This window comes from Dictyostelium discoideum (genome assembly GCF_000004695.1).
Source record: "Dictyostelium discoideum AX4 chromosome 3 chromosome, whole genome shotgun sequence".
NCBI classification, from domain to species: Eukaryota; Evosea; class Eumycetozoa; order Dictyosteliales; family Dictyosteliaceae; genus Dictyostelium; species Dictyostelium discoideum.
The window spans coordinates 61,810-80,100 of record NC_007089.4 but is presented as its reverse complement, the minus strand read 5'-3'; the positions used below and the strand labels follow the sequence as shown (position 1 = coordinate 80,100).

The following is an 18,291-nucleotide window of genomic DNA, read 5'->3' as shown; positions in this document are numbered from 1 at the left end:
TCTTGTTTTTGAATAATGTTTGTGTCACTGTTTATTGGATCTTGAATGAATGGTGGTGGAATAACTGTTACACCTTCAATTTCTCTTTCAATTAATTGTGGTTGTTCTTCTTCTTGTGTTTTTTGTTGTTCTGGTTGTTGATTCTCCATTCTTTTTGTTATTCCTTTTTTTTTTTTTTTTTTTTTTGAATTGTTAAATAAAAAATAAAAAAAAAAATTTAAATAAAAAAAAAAATAAAACTTTCAAAATTTTTTTTTTTTTTTTTTTAAAAAATGAAAAAAAAAAACACATCCTACGTCCAATTATTCAAAGAATTAAATTCCAAAAATATTTAAAATCCAATATCTTAATTTCAAGATATACATTAAAATATAAAAAAAAAAAAACAAATATATGGAAAATTTTTCAAAGATTTTTTTTTTTTTTTTTTTTTTAATCGTTATTATTTATTTTTATTTTTAATAAATATTATTTATTTATTTATTTTTTTAATCATTTTTACTTTTTTTCATTTCTAAAAAAATAAAAAATAAAATAAAATAAATGAAATTTTAGAAATATATTTATTAATTTGTCAAAACAAAAAAAAGTTCAATTTAAATCTTTAATTGTTTTTTTTTTTTTTTTTTTTAATTTGTATAACGAATTCTTGATGGTTGATATTGTAAAGTGTAATCAATTCTTAATTTTAATTGATGAGCGAATTCAATTGGTAAGAAAGGATTTCTAAGAAAAGCTCTACCAAACATTATTAAATCCGAACTATTTGATTGAAGGATTGATTCAGCTTCATTAGCAGTTGTAATTAAACCAACAGAGGAAACTAATAATTTACCAGAACGTTTTAAAATTAATTGTTTAATTTCATGAGAGAATGGTACTTGATATAATGGTTTTGAAGTAATCTTTTGTTTACTATTATTACCACCAGTCGAAACATCAATTAAATCAACATCTAATGATTCTAAAATTTCTGCCAATTTAATTGAATCATTTAAATCCCAACCATTTTCATTCTCTACCCATTCATCAGCAGATATTCTAACAGCTAATGGCTTTTCAGTTGGCCAAACTGAACGAACTGATTTAACGATTTCAATTAGTAATTTAATTCTACCATCGAATGAGCCACCACCATAACTATCGGTACGTTTATTTGAAGTTGATGAAAGGAATTGATTGATTAAGTAACCGTGGGCAGCATGAATTTCAATTAAATCGATACCAGCTTTAGCGCATCTTATTGCTGATTTCTTGAATGATTCAATAACATTTTCAATATCATTAATTGACATTTCAATTGGTATTGACATTTTATCACTCCATTGGATTGACGATGGTGCATATACATTCCAACCATTACCACTTGGATCATTGTTTGGAATTGAATTTGAATTTCTGGCACCTTCTAAAAACAATGGAATACTTGATCCTTTTCGACCTGCATGTCCAAGTTGAATACCAACTTTACTATCAAATTCATGTGAAAAATCAACGATTCTCTTTAATCCATCAATTTGAGAATCTTTCCAAAGTCCTGCATCACCATATGTGATACGACCTTCTGGTACAACTGATGTTGCTTCAATTATTACTAAACTTGCACCACCTTTTGCAAAATTTGAATAATGACTAAAATGCCAATCATTAAAATATCCATCTAAACTTGAATACTGACACATTGGACTAACAACTATACGATTTTTTAATTTTAAATTCTTAATTTTTAATTGTGAAAATAATTTTGGTTTATCATCTTTTTCATTTGATGAACTTGAATCACCAATATGATCTTGATTTACAATTGATCCAGCTGATATGTAGTTAATTGGTTTATTAAATGTATATTTAAATTCCATTTTTATTATTATTATTATTATTATTATTATTATTAAATATTTATAAAAACTATAATTTAAGAAAAAAAAAAAAAAAGTTTATTTTATTGTATTATTGATTTATTTTTATTAATGATTTAAAATAATTTTTTTTTTTTTTTTAATTTATACATTTTTTTTTAGTAAAAAAAAAAAAAAAAAAAAAATATCTATTTAAAAAAGAATAACATTGGTTTCTGACTAAAAATAGATAAACCTTCATGAAGGTTTATCTTTAGAAAAAAAAAAAGAATACGACTTCAGAAACAATTTTGATTGTGTATATTATATTTTTTTATTTTTTTTTATTTTTTTTTATTTTTTTTTATTTTTTTTTATTTTTTTAATTTTTTTTTATTTTTTTTGTGTGGTTTGATTTCTTCTGGATTGTTAAAAATAATGAAAATATGAAAATTTAAATCTTTGAAATAAATGAAAATAGAAAACAGTTTGTTTTTTTTTTTTTTTCTTTTTTGTTTTTTTAATTATTACAATTTTTTATTATATGGATTTTTTAGTGTTTTTTTAAATGTTTTTTTTTTTTTTTTCTATTTTATGATAATTTAAAAATAAATTTCATTTTTTTTTTTTTTTTTTTTATATAATAATAATTTAGAAACCGCCTAATGGATAACCAGAAACGATGGTATTGACTAAGCTTGCATATGAAACGGCACCAGTAGTACTATCGACAGAGATTTCCTTAAATAATTCATCAACTTCAGCGGTTGATAAGTAATCACCAAGAGTGGTTAATAATTGACGTAATTCAGCACCTTGAATGGTACCATGGCCTTCTTTATCGAGGGCTTTGAATGCATCTAACATTTCCTTTTGTTGCTCTTGTGGAGTTTTAATGTTTGGTTTCTTGTAAATGCTCTTTAATGTATTGATATCAAATTCTTTAGCACCAATTTCAGTCTTTAATGCTTCAATATCTGCCATGGTTGGGCTTTTACCTAATGATCTTAAACAAGCTCCAATATCTTCAACTGAGACCTTACCGTCATTATCTTTATCAAAGATACTGAAACATTCTTGAATTTGATCTGCTGAGGCGGACTATATTATTTATTATTATTATTTATTATCATTATTATTATTATTATTATTATTATTATATATTTAATGTTTCATTAGAATAATTATTCTTTTTAAATTATTTTTATTTTTTATTTTTTTTTATTTTTTCATTTTTTTTTTTTTATTTTCTCCAAATATCTAACCATAATGTTATTTTTTTTTTATTTTTATTATTTATTATTAATTATTTAAAAAAAAATAAAAAAAAAATAATCCAATTTAGAAATTAAAGTAATCATTAAATAATATTTACCATTTTATTTAATAAATAGTTTGAGTGTTATAAAAAATAATACAAGATATTATACAAAAAATTACAAATGAAAAAAAAAAATTAGAAAACAAAAATGGCTTGATAAAAAAAAAAAAAAATATTCAAAAATTTTTTTTTTTTAAAAATATTTTTTTTTTTTTTTAAAACAAATTTTTCAAATAAAAAAAAAGAAAAGAAAAAAAAAAAATGGGTTAGGTTTTTTTTCTCTTTTTTTTTTATTTTATTTAATTTTTTTTTTTTTCATTTTTCAGTTTATTAAACGGCTACTGATGGGACAGTAAAAAAAATTTTTTGAAATCTTTTTTTTTTTTTTTTTTTTTTTTTTTTCCTTTTTTTTTTTTTTTTTTCCTTTTTTTTAATCAATTTATTTTTAATTTATTTTTTTAATTTAATTATTTATTTATTTTTTCATTTTTATTTTTATTTTTTTTTGATTTCTTCCGTGATTATTTGGATAACACAGGAATTATTTTGATTTTATATCGACATATTTTAAAAAAAAATTTTGAAGACAACATACTGTTTTTTTTTTTCTTTTTTTTTTTTTTTTTTTTTTTTTTTAATATTTATTGGGGCGATAATCGATAAATAATTACTTTATTGGATACTGATTTTTTAAAATACATATTGTTTAGTGGTAATTTTTTTCTTTATTTATTTTAAATAAATAATAATTAAATAAATAATGATTAAAAAAATAATAATTAAATAAATAATTAAAAAATAAAAAATAAATAATGAAATAACTAGATAATAATTTAAAATAGTATATTTTATATATTTATTTTATTATTTTTAATATTTTAATTAGAAAATAGTAGTAATAATTAATTAAAATTTTATTATTTTTAATAATATTATTTATAATTAATTAAAATAACATAAAAATAAAAATTAAAAAAATAAATATTAAATAATAATTTAAAATATTATTTTTTTAATTATTTAATTATTATTTTCATTATTATTATTATTATTATTATTTATTTATTTAATTTTTATTTTTTTAATTATTATTTAAAATAAATAAAGAAAAAAAAAAAAAAAAAAAATTAAAACTAAATATTATGTATTTTAAAAAATCAGTATCCAAAATAATTATTATTTTTATATAAATAAAGAAATTAAAAAAAAAAAAAAAAAAAAAAAAAATAAAATAAAATAAAATAAAATAAAATAAAATAAAATAAAATAAAACAAATAAATAAGATAGTATTTTAAATTATTTATTATTTATTTGTTTATTGCTGTTTTTAAAATAGTATTTTTTATTTATTTATTTTAAATAAAATAAATAGTAATAAAAAATAGTATTTTATTTTTTTATTTTATTTATTTTATTTTATTTATTTTATTATTTTTTTTTTTAATTATTATTTATTTATTTAGTTGTTATTTAATTAGTATTTTTTTTTTTTAATTATTTGTTTGTTTTTATTTATTTATTTAAACTCTTAAATCCCATTTTTTTGTTTGTTTTTTTGAAATATAAGATTGATGACTTAATTCTTTTAATTCAAATGATGATGGTGAATAACATTCATCATTTTGGATTTCCATAGTATTACTTAGGATATTATTATTTTTGAGACTATTAGTATTTTTTGATGATAATGGTTGTGAGATTGGAATTGGTTTTAAAAATTTAGAAGGTGTTTGTTGATGGTGATCACTATTATTTTTGAAATTTTCATGGTTTTCATCATTATTATTACTATTATTATTATTATTTGTAAATAATAATCTCTTCTTTGAAGTAGTGTTTGGAGTTTGAGTAGGAGTTTGAATGACCATTCTATTACTACGTTCTTTAAGTGGTGTTGGAGTTGAAAATTCCCTTAGGAATTGTTTCTCTGTAATACTTGGAGAGTTTTGTTGTGGACTAGAGAATGAGAATTCACCAAATTGACATGCATTCTTTAAGATACTATTACTTGCACTACCACTTACAAAGTTTGTCCATTTTTCATTATTACCACCATTATTATTATTATTATTATTTGGTGGAGTTTTCATAATTTCTTTTAATAAATCAACTGATTGATTAATAGTTTTAGAATTTGGTGTTTTAATTGGTGATCTAAATGATGAATATTTCATTGGTGAAGTAAATTGACTATTGTTATTGTTATTTGATTTGTTTTGTTGTTTATTACCACCTCCATAATTACTTATATAACTACTACTATTATTTAAACTTGTACCATAGTTAACACTATTATTTAAATTACTATTGGTTGGTGATAAAATCTTTAATAATGGTGTTGAAGATGGTGGTGGTGGGGGTAATATCATTTGTATTGGTGAGCTGCTTTGATATTTTCTATTAAAGCTATTACTACCACTATTGGTAATACTACTATTTTTGAGTGCACTATTATTTATATTTATATTTGTATTTGTAGTTGTATTTGTATTTGTATTGGTTGAATAATTATCATCAATAATAAATCTTTCAAATTCTTTTTCATTATTTTCAACCCATTCATCATTTTTAACACTATTATCATTGTTGTTGTTTTTTTCATTTGGCATTTTCTCATCAATTTGATCATTCTTTGAAAGATAGACTTTTGGTTTAATTGATTTTCTTGGTACCATTGATTTTCTTGGTGCAATTGATGGTCTTGATGATACAACTGATTTTCTTGGTGCAATTGATGGTCTTGATGATGTAACCGATTGTCTTGGTACAATTGATTTTCTTTTTGTTGAAACAACAGTACCTATAACTGATGGTCTTGGTTTTCTTATAGTACCATTGGTATTATTATTATTATTATTATTATTATTATTATTATTATTATTATTATTATTATTATTATTATTATTTTTATTATTGTTATTATTTGAAGTTGTAGTAGTTGTAGTTGTAGCAGTAGTAGTTGTGGTTGTAGTGGTAGTATTGGTTTCAGCATTGGTTAATGGATCAGAGAAAACTTCAGAAGGTTGTTGGTTTTGTTTTGGTAAAACTGATTTTCTTGTTCTAGCAATTGATTGTCTTCTTGCAATTGATTTTCTGTATACTGCTGATCTTTGTTCTAAAATAACATTACATGGTTGATAGCTATGAGTAACAAATCTTGATTTGATACGATTTGTAAAATCTTTTAATTTCTTTGAGAATAATCCTGAACTTGTTGATTTAACTGGTGTTTTTAATTTATTATTATTCTCACTTATATTATTTTCATTATTATTATTATTATTATTATTATTTTCTAAATTTACATTATTATTATTATTATTGACACTATCAGAATTTTCATCACCATCAATAAATTTAATAATTCTTTCAAATACAGTTGAGTTTTCAACATTATTTGATGATTTCTTTAAAGGTTGTTGTTGTTGCTGTTGTTGCTGTTGCTGTTGTTGTTGTTGTTGTTTTTGTTCTTTTAATAATTTTTCCTCTTCTTTTTCTTTTTCAATTATAGATTTAGCCTCCTTAACTAAATCTAATATTGGTAATTCCATGGCGGAAGTGAGTAAAAAATCGATACCACCAATTTCATCGATAGGTGGTCTTAATAGATATGGTAATAAACCATCGGCACCTTTATTCTTAAATAAGAAGCCGGCAGAATATTTTAATATTACAAGTGAAAAACGAAATAAAGAATTGACACCTTCCAAAAGTATCAAATCCCATAATCTTAATACTGTTCCCCAATCTGGTAATGTTGTAAAAAAGCACATCCACCATGGAGTAACATATAATAATGGATCAATACCATTTTTCAACTTTTTTTTTTTTTTTTTATATAAATAAAATAAAAACTATTAATAAACATTACCTATTTTTTTTTTTTTTTTTTTTTTTTTTTTTTAAAAAAAAAAATACTACTTACTAAATGTTGGCCTAATGGTTTATTTTCAATTTCTAAAATTTTTTGAAATAAAATTGAATCAAAAATTAACTGTGGCATTCCTGGAATATAATAACCCATAGTTTCCCTTTCCAATAGGGATACAAATAACCAAAATGTATCCTCTGGTGATAAAAACATTAACAAAACTCCAGCAATATATGACATACCTTGACAATAACCAACATTTGGATTATGATAAGAATATGATTGTAATACATCCAATAAATCATTTTTACTATTTTTTAAAAAAAAAAAAAATAATAATAATAACAATTTTAGATTAAATTTAATAAAGTGGATTTAATTGTTTTTTTTTTTTTTTACACATACCCTCTTTGAGTAAAAAATCTTTTATGATTTGGAAATGTTCTTGGAATATCAAGTTCAATTTGTTCAGTATGTTCATTTGAAGGTTTATTACAAAGTTCCTATATAAAAAAAAAAAATTAATAAATATAAATTAAATGAATTTATATTTAAATAATACATACTTTAAAATAATTTTCATGATATTGATTTTTAAAATAATTTATATTTAACATTTTTCTCCAAACCAATGGTCTTAAATTATTTGGTATACCTTTTGAAGATAGATATAATAATTTCTCTGGTTGATTAATTAAATAATCATTCCAATTATTTACAATATGAATCCATTTTTGTTCTTTTGAAATCCTTTTTCCAGCTTGTTTATAGGTTTCACCACCAATATCTTCGTTTTTACTTTCAGACTCATCCTCTTTTACAAAACCATATTCATCAAGTTTTGCATTCTTTTTACTTGGTGATTTAATAATATCAATATCTTCTAATGGTTTTTGTTGTTGTTGTTGTTGTTGTTGTTGTTGTTGTTGTTGTTGTGGTTGTGTAATTTGTTGTTGAAGTGAATTTAATAAATTGTTCTTCTTTTCATCACCATTGTTTTTATTATGATGATTAAATAATACTAAATCATAATCAAACATATCAACATCCATTCTTTTTTTTTTTTTTTGTTGATATCTTTTTGGATATCTTTTTTTTTTTTTTTTTTTTTTTTTTTTTTTGTGTTTATATAAATAGAAATTAAAATTTTAAAATTTTTTTTTTTTTTTTTGTGAAAATAAAAATTGTGAATTTTATTTAAATATTTTCTAACCGCCAAATGTTTTTTTTTACCGCTAAAAAACAGGCTATTACAATAATCAAATCGAAATTTTTTAAAATAAATTTTTTTTTTATTTTCATTTTTTTTTTTCATAATCCCATTTTTTTTATTTTTTTTATTTTTTTTTTATTTTGAAGTGTTTATTTGAAATTTAAAATGGATAAAAAGTGAAACTACTCAAACACAAATTAAATAATCTATTTTTAATTTTTCGAAAAAAAAAAATAAAAAATAAAAAATAATAAAAATAAAAAAACTGTCGACAAGTAGTTTACTTTTTTTTTTTTTACCACACCTTTAATTTTATTTTATTTTTATTTTTATTTTTTTAATTTCAATGGTAAAAAATTATTATTTGTAAATAAAACTATTCATTTTTTTATTTTTATTATTTAAAAATAATGATAATTAAAAAAACTGGAAATAATGATTGCAATGAATATGAATTTTGTAAGGTAAAGAAAGAAAAAAATTAATAATAGAGATTAAACTTATATTGTTCCAATCTAATTTTATTTTATTTAAGTGCGATTCACAATCAGGTGTTGGATATTGTACGACTAGAAGTAAATTTGTAGGAGTTTTTTGTCAACAAAGTGGAGATGTATTTAGTGATTGTCTTTTTAGAAATCGTATCAATTGTACTGATATTTACTCTGTTAATCCGTCATCATGTATTGCCAAGAGTAAATGTAATGAAGAGGCTAAATGTTTAAACTTTTTTTGTAGTTCACCTTTAATACCATCCTCATTTTGTAAACCAAAAGAATGTAATCTTTCAATATTTAATCTCACTGTAGTTTATTATTCTTTTTCAACTTCCCCATCGTTAACGATTTCATTTTATAATATAAACTTAATAATAGCGATATTGTTAATAATAAATAATTTGTTATACTAAATTAAATAATATTAAAATCATAAAGAATTGGAAAAACCGTATTACAATATGTAAGTTTTGAAAATAATTTATAGGTATGTCATAATTTAATCAATATTTATTATTATCAAAATTAAAAATAAAAGAATAAATGGTCAATTTTACAAATCATTTTTTAATTTTTTAATCAAATAACTGCCAAGTAGAGAATTCAAATGCAATTATTTTGGTTTTTTTTTAATTTATTTTATTATTCCCTCTCGTTGTTCCTCAAAAAAATAAATAAATAAAAAAATAGAATGGTTACATTCATTTTGTGTTTTTTTGAGTGTTCTATTTGTATTTACTAAATTCAATAGTACCACTTTTTTTTTAACACTTTTTTTAATACTTTTGAATACTTTTTTTTTTTTCATTTTTTTTCATCGATTTATTAATAAAAAAAAAAAAAAAAAAAAAAAATAAAATAAAAATAAAAAAAAATATTTCTTAAAGAAAGTTAATACTCTTTATTTTTATTTTTTTTAAAATTTTTTTAAAATAATGATTTTTAAAAAAAATAAAGATAGAATTAAAAGTTATTTAAAATATTTTATTGTATTACTCTTTTTTTTAATTAAGATTGAAAATTGTCAAAGCCAAGTTAAACTAAAACCAAGTTTAGTTGGTTCTCGAATACCAATAACATCAGATTTAGCATGTTCAATTAATACTTGTTCAGAGTTAGGTCAGTTATGTAATAATTCATCACCATTCACTGGACAAAGATGTTATGCCAATGATAGATGCAAGGATGGTATTTGTGTTCCATCGTTGAAAGTAGGGGAGATTTGTCAAGATAGTGGTGATTGTGAAATAGGCAGTAGTTGTGTTTCATTTAATTCAACATTATCTTTCACTTTGCAAAGCCAAAACAAAACTTGTCAACCAGCATTCTTTGCAGAATTTGGTGAAGATTGTGTTAGAGCCACCGATTGTCTAAATTCATTAGATTGCATTAATAGAAAATGTTCAACACCATTTTATGGTTGCATCTCTGATTTAAGTTGTGGTTTGGATTCATATTGTTTTAAAGCCAAATGTATAAAATATGAATTAAAGGTAACCATAAATAAATAATAATAGTAATAATAATAATAATAATAATAATAATAATAATAATAATAATAATAATAATAATAATAATAATAATAATAATAATAATAATAATAATAATAATAATAATAATAATAATAATAATAATAGTAATAATGATTATAAATACAAATTTTGTTAATTATAATAAAAAAATTTAGGATAATGAATGTTTTTTATTTAGATCTTATTCTTGTAGAGAAGCAAGAAATCCATGTGGATTGAAATCATTTAATATATCATCAATAGGTGAATGCAAACCAATAATTAAAGAAGGTGATCCATGTTTAACTAATTTAGATTCGTGTGATTGGACATCACCTCAATATGTTAGTAATCAAAATATTATTATTATTATTATTATTATTATTATTATTATTATTATTATTATTATTATTATTATAATTATTATTAATAATATTAGTATTATTAATATTGTTAATTTTTTATTTTAGTGTAAACCTTTATTTAAAGGAAGTGTATTGGGGAAATGCACTCCACTTCCCATTAGTTACCCAAGAGCATGTATTTCAAAAAAAGATTGTTTAGAATATGAATTTTGTAAGGTAAAGGTTAATTTATTATAATTGAGCTTTTAGTATTTTTATTTATAATTTTTTAAATTTAAAAAAAAATAGTGTGATCCACAATCAGGTGTAGGATATTGTACTACTAGAGGGAGATTTCAAGGGGCATTTTGTCAACAAAGTGCAGTAGTATTTTTTTCATGTCTTGACAGAAATAAAGTAAATTGCTCAGATATTTACTCTATTAATCCGTCTTCATGTATTGCCAAGAGTAAATGTAATGAAGAGTCTAAATGTGTAAACTTTTTTTGTAGCTCACCTTTAATACCATCTTCATTCTGTAAAACAAAACAATGTAATCTCTCAATATTTAATTTTACTGGTTCAATATTACTTTTATCGTCATCGTCATCACCGTCTTTACCATTTTCACTGATTATAAAAATACAGACATTTTATAATATAAATTTTTTAATATTAATGATAGTTACTATAACATTACTAATATAGTTTTAAAATAAAACATACAAATTAAAATGTTTACAAAACTTTAAAAGTTTAATCATTTTTTTTAATTTGTATTTTTATTTCTATTTAATATAATTTTAATATTAATTTTTCATTGCAACTCAATAATCAGTATTGATATTTATAATAACAATCATAAAAAAAAAAAAAAAAATTATTACCAAAATAAATAATATAAATAAAAAATTAAATAAATAAATAAAAAAATAAAAAACTTTAACAAACAAAAAAAATAAAGATGTAAAAACAAAAACAATAAAATTAAAATTAAAAATAGAAATAATAAAAATAATATTATTTCTATTTCATCCAACCCATAACACAGGCCACACTGTCGATATTGACGTCAGAACAGGATTTTTTGATATTTTTTTTTATTTTTTTATTTTTTTATTTTTTTTTTGAAATTTCCTTTTTATTTTCCAATCACCATTATGATTTTTATTTTTTTTTTTTTTTATTGATTAAATTAAAAAATAAAAAAAAAAAGAATAGAATGAATAAAAATAAAGAATTACCATTATATTTAATTAAAGATATTATAAAATTTTTATGTTTTGATTTTAATAGAAAAATTTTTTTTAATGAAGATGAACTTAATGAAAATAATAATTCTATTGTTAATTTATCATTAGTTAATTGGGAGTTTTTTAAAACCTTATCAAATAATTTAACAACCAGTCAAGATTTTAATTTTATTCCAGATAATTATTATCCAACCAATCCAATGTCAGAAAGTAATATTTCAACAATAAAAAATCAAGATAGAAGTGATTTCAGTATTTATAGATTGGAAAATATTAGATTATTAAAAATTGAAAGTAGAAATTATGCAACCAGTTCAAGTGAAGAAGAAATTGAAATTTCAAACTTTTTAAATGATGCCATTTCAAAATGTACAAATTTAACTTCAATTTATATTGATTTACAAGCATTTAAAAATGGATACTCAAGTTCAAGTATGAAATTTTTAAATGGATTAAAGATTAATGATAATGTGTCAATTGAAATAAAGAATTTGAAACTATTGAAATTAGATTCAAGGTTACCAAAAAATGTTAATAAAATTGGTGTTTTAATTGTTGATAAAATTGATCCAAAACTTTATAAAATTAACAATTTAAAAGATGGTGATAAATTTATAAAAATTGATTCACTAAGAATTCAAGGTTCAATAAGTGATTTCAATTGGAATGATTTAATTTTAAGTCGAAAAGACCTTTTACCAATTTATAATGATATTGAAGAATTAAAAGTTGATAATATTGATATATCAAGTTTGCTATCACTTTTATTATTAACTCCAAAATTAAAAAAATTAACAGCTACATTTTGTTTTGATTCATTAATGAAGAAATTAAATCAAACTTCAAAACAATCAGCACCATGTGAATGTGATAACAACTTTTTCTCACTAAAAAATAATGTTGAAACTGATTGGAAAAATTTAATTAATTCTGTTGGTTTACCAAATTTAACATCTTTATCAATTGTTGATAGATGTTCAGATATTATAAATGAAATGAAAAGAAGTAAAAACTTTATTGAAGAATATTTTAATGAAAAAAATAAAAGTCAAATTGAAGATCAAGATGAATTACAAAAACAATTTAATCAAGATTTTAAAAATTTAGAAGAATATCCTTTAATTTTAGAATTCGTTTCATGTTTTAAAAATTTAAAACAATTTGATATTAAAGCTATCAATTCAATTAAACCAATAATTGAATTAATTAAATCAAATAAATCAATTAAATACTATAAAGTGCTTTTCCAAATTTATGATTTCCATAATAAAAAAGAAAAATTTATTCAACTTTTAGATCAAGAATGTAGAAACAATAACAATGTAATTGAATCACTAATTATTGATCAAGAATTTTTCACTGATGTTGAAGATAAAAGTGATTATGCTGAAAATAATCTCTTTAAATATGAAAAATATTAAAAAAAAAAAAAAAATTCAATAGTATTTAATAAAATAAAATAAAATAAATTTTAAATTGATAATTTATTTATTTTCAAAATTATGTTTTTTTTTTAATTTGTATCATTATAGTCAATATTAACAATAATATTACATGTTGAAGTTGAATCCCTAACACTTGTATTAAAAATTGGATCACCAATAAGATAACCTTTTGTTACACTATGATCACCTAATTGTCCTTTAGAAAAACTACCACCAACTGCTGATACAATGATTACAAGACTTGCAATTTTACTGTTATCAAGTGCATTGGTGATTGTAATTGTAAAATGATAATTATGACCATTATTATTATGAGATACATCAAGTGGATATGATGTGGAAAATGTTGGAAGGTCAAGTTGATAAGTTGTTTTACTATCACCTTTAAAATCACCAATTGTATATTTCATTGGTATTGATGTATTATTAGTTACATTTGGAATTAACCAACGTGTAATACGATTAACTAATGAAGTTGGGAATGACCAACCATTTCTAGATCTATAGAAATCCTTTTTAACAACAACATTATCTTTCCAAACCATATCCATTACTTCTTTAATAGGGTGAACACGTAAATCACTTGTAGATGCTATGAAAAGAACATCACCATTTTCATCAGTCCATGTACAATATTCTGGTATGTCACTAGGAATTGGAGCAGGATAACCTGGTGCGAAACCATACTTTGCATCGAAATTTTGATTCCAACAATAAATTTGATACTTTTCTGGTAATAACATTTGTAATAATGAAATTCCATAAGCAGTAGCACCAGTTGAAATTAATTGAGAAGTCATTGTTGGTGTCCAAGCAAGTGATGTTGATAATAATTGATAAACTGCTTTCATTTTACCCCAATCTTTTAAAATCATTGATTCCATCGTACCCATATTGAATAAGATTGCTTCGAAATTTGAACTTAATGAATCCCATAATTTTGAAAGTTCAACTTTAAATGGATCAACATTAACTTTATTTGGTGTTGAAGCGGCACTACTAACACTAATTGCACCCATCATTACATTACCAAAATTACCAGCAGGTTGAGGTAAAAATGTTAAAACCAATTTAAGAATATTTGAAATAATTGATAAGATTGAACCGGCAACACTTGTAGTTTTATCATCAAATTGTATGATTGAAACGATTTGATTTAATCTTGCAGAATTATCAGCAAATAAACCAATATGAAATTGTTGATAATTATTAAATAAATTTATAATTGAATCAACTTGTTCAAATTCAGATTGTAATTGAGTTTTAATTTCATCGAAACTATCTTTACTAATTGAATCTGGATATTTCATATTAACCAATTCATTGGAAAATGAATTAAATGAATAATTACTATTCGTATATTGAGATCTAATATCATCAATACCTTTAATTAAATTATTTGAAATGTAAATATATGCTTTTAATTTTTCATCAGTATAATTTGGAAATGGTTCAGTTGTTTGTGTTAAAATTGAATTCAATGGAAATGAGGGTTCTAAATCCCATTGGAAGCAAACATTGTCAACCGAGGTTGTTGATTCACAAACGAGTTGAGCATTATTTGATGGATCGATTGGAGCGCTATTTGAACCTTTAACACCAATAAACATTTTGGTTTGATTGTTCATAATTTCACCATTACTACCCAATTTCCAAGTCTGTCTTTCATTATTTGAAGGGATTTGTGAATTTATAATTAAATCTGTACCATTGTTATTATCTGAATCTATATCCAATACAAAACTACCATATAATTGCGATAAAAGATGACCATCAACCAATTGCCATAATTGACCTTTATCATTTATATTTGTTTGAAATAATACACATTTCCAACCCTTTGATGGTGTTTCTGTCGAACTATTCAAAACACTTACAACAAATGGTTTATTATCTCCTTTTAACATTGCTCTACTTTTAATAAAACACCAACTTGGTAAATCTTTAACTGATGTCATTGTTGTTGACTCTAATTTCACATTTTTTCCTGAGCTTCTAATATCACTCATTTTATTATCTAAAATTTCATTAATCATTTTATTATTTAAAATTTTTTAAAAAAAAAAAAAAAAAACAGACCAAATGTATTGAACTGAAAAAAAATAAATAAAAACCGTTTTATTAATAAAAAATAGTCGGTTGAAAATAATAAAAAAAAAATATCTTGATCTTAAAAATCAAGGAATTTGTGCAAGGCCATTTTTTTTTTTTTTTTTTTTTTATAAAAATAAAGGTTTTTTCTGTGTCTATTAATATTTTATTATTTTTTATTGATTCTTATTATTAAAATTAATAAAATTTTCTAAATTGGAAAAAATATAAACAAACAAGTTTGTAATGATTCATTTTTTTGATTTCCCAAAAAAAAAAAAAAAATTAAAGTGGTGGTTTGGTATGACAAAAATTATTTAGATCTTAAATAAAATAATTGTAAAATGAAAGAAATTTAAGAGGTATTTTTTTTTTTTTTTTTTTTTAAATTAAGAATTCCTTCCTTATAATACATAAAAGTGTACTCACTGGTTTTTATTATTTTTTTTTATATTTATTTTTTTTTTATTTTTTTTTTTATTTTTTTGTTTATATATTTAATTTATGTATCAAAAGGTTATTTGGATGCTTCTTTTTTATTATCAACTTTTTGAGGTTTTCTAAAATTATTTTGATTATTACTATTATTGTTGTTATTATTATTATTATTATTATTAATATTATTACCATTTAAATTTGGTTTATTTTGTTGATTATTATATTTTAAATTAATTGCGCCATTATTTTGTGGTTGTCTTTTATATGGTTGTTGTGGTTGTTGTTTTAATGGTTGTGATGATGAAGGTGATGATGATGATGATGGTGGTGATTGCTGTTGTTGTTTTCCAGTTGGTAAAGCACCTCTTCTTTCTTCGACTTTAATTATATTACCAGCAACATTAATTTTATTACTATGAGTTGATGCATAGTTTAAAGCATTTTGGACTGATTCAGGTTTTTCAAATTCAACAAATCCATAACCGGTAAGAATTCTAACATTGGAAACAACACCAAATTGATTGAATGCCTCTTTAATTGGTGCTTGATCAACTTTGGAACTCTTAAAACTAATGAAAACTGTGTTACCATCTTTTGAGAAATGATGATCATCTTTTTGTTTATTAGCAGTTGTGGTAGTGGTGGTGTTGTTGGTTGTGGTGGTGGTGTTGCTGTTGTTGTTTACTGAAGATGATGAAGATGATGGTGAAGATGATGGTTGAGATGAAGATGAAGATGATGATTGAGTTGGTTCTTCTGAGGCTGATGCTGTTTGTGCTGTGCTATTAATTAAAACTAGTTGAGCCCAAGTTTGCTTTTGATGAGGAGCTGGAGTGGTTTCTTTTGGTTTTTCAGCTGGGGTGGTGGTGTTGGTGGTGGTGTTGGTGGTTGGTTCTGGTTTTTTAGTGGTTTCAACAGCTTTTGTTTCTGTTGGTGTTGGAGTTGATGTTGATGCATTGATAGTAGTAACAGCAGCAGCGGCAGCAGTTGTTGTTGTTGTGGTTGTTGATGTAGTTTCAATGATTTGTTCAACATTTGAGGCTTTTGGTGTTGGTGGTTGTTCAACCTTTACTGGTTCTTCAGGTTGTTTAACAATTTCAGCATCAACAGTTGGAGATGCAGCAACTATAGCAGTTGTGGTTGTAGTAGTTGTGGTTGTAGATTCAACCTCTACAGTTTGTTGTTGTTGTTGTTGATAGTCTTGTTCAATGTTTGAAGCTTCATCTGGTTGTTCAATGGCAACAGTAAAAACTTCATCGCTAGTGAATGCAAAAATATCATTAGAGATAAAGAATGAACCTTGAATCTTTTCTAAATAGAAACTTTGTAAAAATCTTCTAACATTACCATCGAAACCAATTGAACCAATACATGTCATAAAGATCGATTCACCTAATGGTTGACAATCAATAGAGGAAATATTTGCATTACCTCCAAACTTTGCTGAATTATTAACTAAAAATTCATTAATCTATTTTTTTTTTTTTTTATTTGGTATTTTAAAAAAAAAAATTAAAAAAAAAAAATTTTAAAAAAAAAATGAAATAAAAAAAAAAAAATAGTTAATATGAATATTCATATATGGAAATTTTAATTTATTATTATTTTTTATGGAATATATATAATAAAAAACTATATTAGTAAAATGAAATAAATAACTACATACATTATCATAGCTAGTTAAGATGTTTGCTTTACCATTCTCGAATCTTCTTGTAATTTTTGAATTTTGGTGATAGAAATCCTTTAAATTCTCTGGTGTTTTAATTAATAAGGTGAAATATTTTAATAAAAAAGATGCTGCTACTGTATTGATCATTTCCATTTTTAATTTATTTATTTATTTATTTATTTTTTATAATTTAAAAAAATTTTATTATTGTTGTTTTTTTTATTTTTTTTTTTTATTTTATTTTTTTTTTTTTAGTTATGTTACTATTATTATAGAAATAATTTTTTTATATTTATATATTTAAAATTAATATTTTTTTTTAAAAAAGAAAAAAATAAAAAATTGTGTAAATAGTCTATCAATCTATCTTTCAAATATCAACTATTGTTGTTATTGTTTATTATATGACAGGCAATCCTTTTTGAAAAAAAAAAAAAACAGCGATGATTAACCCTTTTTTTTTTTTTTTATATTGGCCCAAATGAAAAAAAAAAAAAAAAATTTTTCAAAAAAAAAAAAAAAAAATTTAAAAATAAAAAAAAAAAAAAAAAAAAAAAAAAAAAAAAAGAAAATAATGTTCGTTATGAAAATTTTAAATGTTGGTTTCAAAAGAAGTTAAATTTCATACACATTTAAATATTATGGTGAATATACACATAGTTTTTATTATTTTTTTATTTATAAAATTCTCCAAACACAATCGAATTGAATTTTGAAAAACATTTTACCAAATCAATTTTAGAATACTGCTCCCAGAATGGTGTTGATCAACTTTTAAGACCATAAAGGACAATGG

The 18,291-nt window shown here is 21.7% G+C and overlaps 9 protein-coding genes across 9 annotated transcripts in view; 3 read left to right on the top strand and 6 right to left on the bottom strand.

Annotated features, from left to right (window-relative positions):
* The window catches only part of rabif (Mss4-like family protein), a gene marked incomplete at both ends in the record, with an annotated part of 602 nt that extends 453 nt beyond the window's left edge, over positions 1–149 (bottom strand). Inside the window, one exon of the mRNA XM_001732930.1 lies at positions 1–149. This exon is cut by the window's left edge and continues 121 nt beyond it. Coding sequence (XP_001732982.1) covers positions 1–149 — 149 coding nt within the window.
* Positions 150–629: 480 nt separating this feature from the next.
* DDB_G0277969 (NADH:flavin oxidoreductase/NADH oxidase domain-containing protein) lies at positions 630–1,859 on the bottom strand (the record flags this gene model as incomplete). Its single annotated transcript, XM_001732929.1, has 1 exon — positions 630–1,859. The coding sequence occupies one exon, from the start codon at positions 1,857–1,859 to the stop codon at positions 630–632; it is 1,230 nt and encodes a 409-aa protein (XP_001732981.1).
* A 630-nt stretch (positions 1,860–2,489) lies between these two features.
* mlcE (essential myosin light chain) lies at positions 2,490–3,216 on the bottom strand (the record flags this gene model as incomplete). Its single annotated transcript, XM_636945.1, has 2 exons — positions 2,490–2,939; positions 3,214–3,216. The coding sequence occupies 2 exons, from the start codon at positions 3,214–3,216 to the stop codon at positions 2,490–2,492; spliced, it is 453 nt and encodes a 150-aa protein (XP_642037.1).
* A 1,464-nt stretch (positions 3,217–4,680) lies between these two features.
* DDB_G0277967 (RabGAP/TBC domain-containing protein) lies at positions 4,681–8,083 on the bottom strand (the record flags this gene model as incomplete). Its single annotated transcript, XM_636944.2, has 4 exons — positions 4,681–6,978; positions 7,086–7,341; positions 7,431–7,534; positions 7,598–8,083. 4 exons carry the CDS (start codon positions 8,081–8,083, stop codon positions 4,681–4,683), a joined length of 3,144 nt encoding a protein of 1,047 aa, XP_642036.2.
* Positions 8,084–8,688: 605 nt separating this feature from the next.
* DDB_G0277965 (hypothetical protein) lies at positions 8,689–9,154 on the top strand (the record flags this gene model as incomplete). The annotated part of the gene is made up of 2 exons (XM_636943.1): positions 8,689–8,703; positions 8,780–9,154. 2 exons carry the CDS (start codon positions 8,689–8,691, stop codon positions 9,152–9,154), a joined length of 390 nt encoding a protein of 129 aa, XP_642035.1.
* A 522-nt stretch (positions 9,155–9,676) lies between these two features.
* DDB_G0277963 (hypothetical protein) lies at positions 9,677–11,304 on the top strand (the record flags this gene model as incomplete). Its single annotated transcript, XM_636942.1, has 4 exons — positions 9,677–10,234; positions 10,429–10,596; positions 10,723–10,833; positions 10,906–11,304. 4 exons carry the CDS (start codon positions 9,677–9,679, stop codon positions 11,302–11,304), a joined length of 1,236 nt encoding a protein of 411 aa, XP_642034.1.
* Positions 11,305–11,818: 514 nt separating this feature from the next.
* On the top strand, positions 11,819–13,270 carry DDB_G0277961 (hypothetical protein; the record flags this gene model as incomplete). The annotated part of the gene is made up of 1 exon (XM_636941.1): positions 11,819–13,270. The coding sequence occupies one exon, from the start codon at positions 11,819–11,821 to the stop codon at positions 13,268–13,270; it is 1,452 nt and encodes a 483-aa protein (XP_642033.1).
* Positions 13,271–13,362: 92 nt separating this feature from the next.
* cupJ (ricin B lectin domain-containing protein) lies at positions 13,363–15,330 on the bottom strand (the record flags this gene model as incomplete). Its single annotated transcript, XM_636940.1, has 1 exon — positions 13,363–15,330. The coding sequence occupies one exon, from the start codon at positions 15,328–15,330 to the stop codon at positions 13,363–13,365; it is 1,968 nt and encodes a 655-aa protein (XP_642032.1).
* Positions 15,331–15,902: 572 nt separating this feature from the next.
* On the bottom strand, positions 15,903–17,648 carry DDB_G0277957 (RNA recognition motif-containing protein RRM; the record flags this gene model as incomplete). Its single annotated transcript, XM_636939.1, has 2 exons — positions 15,903–17,294; positions 17,490–17,648. 2 exons carry the CDS (start codon positions 17,646–17,648, stop codon positions 15,903–15,905), a joined length of 1,551 nt encoding a protein of 516 aa, XP_642031.1.
* Positions 17,649–18,291: the final 643 nt, after the last annotated feature.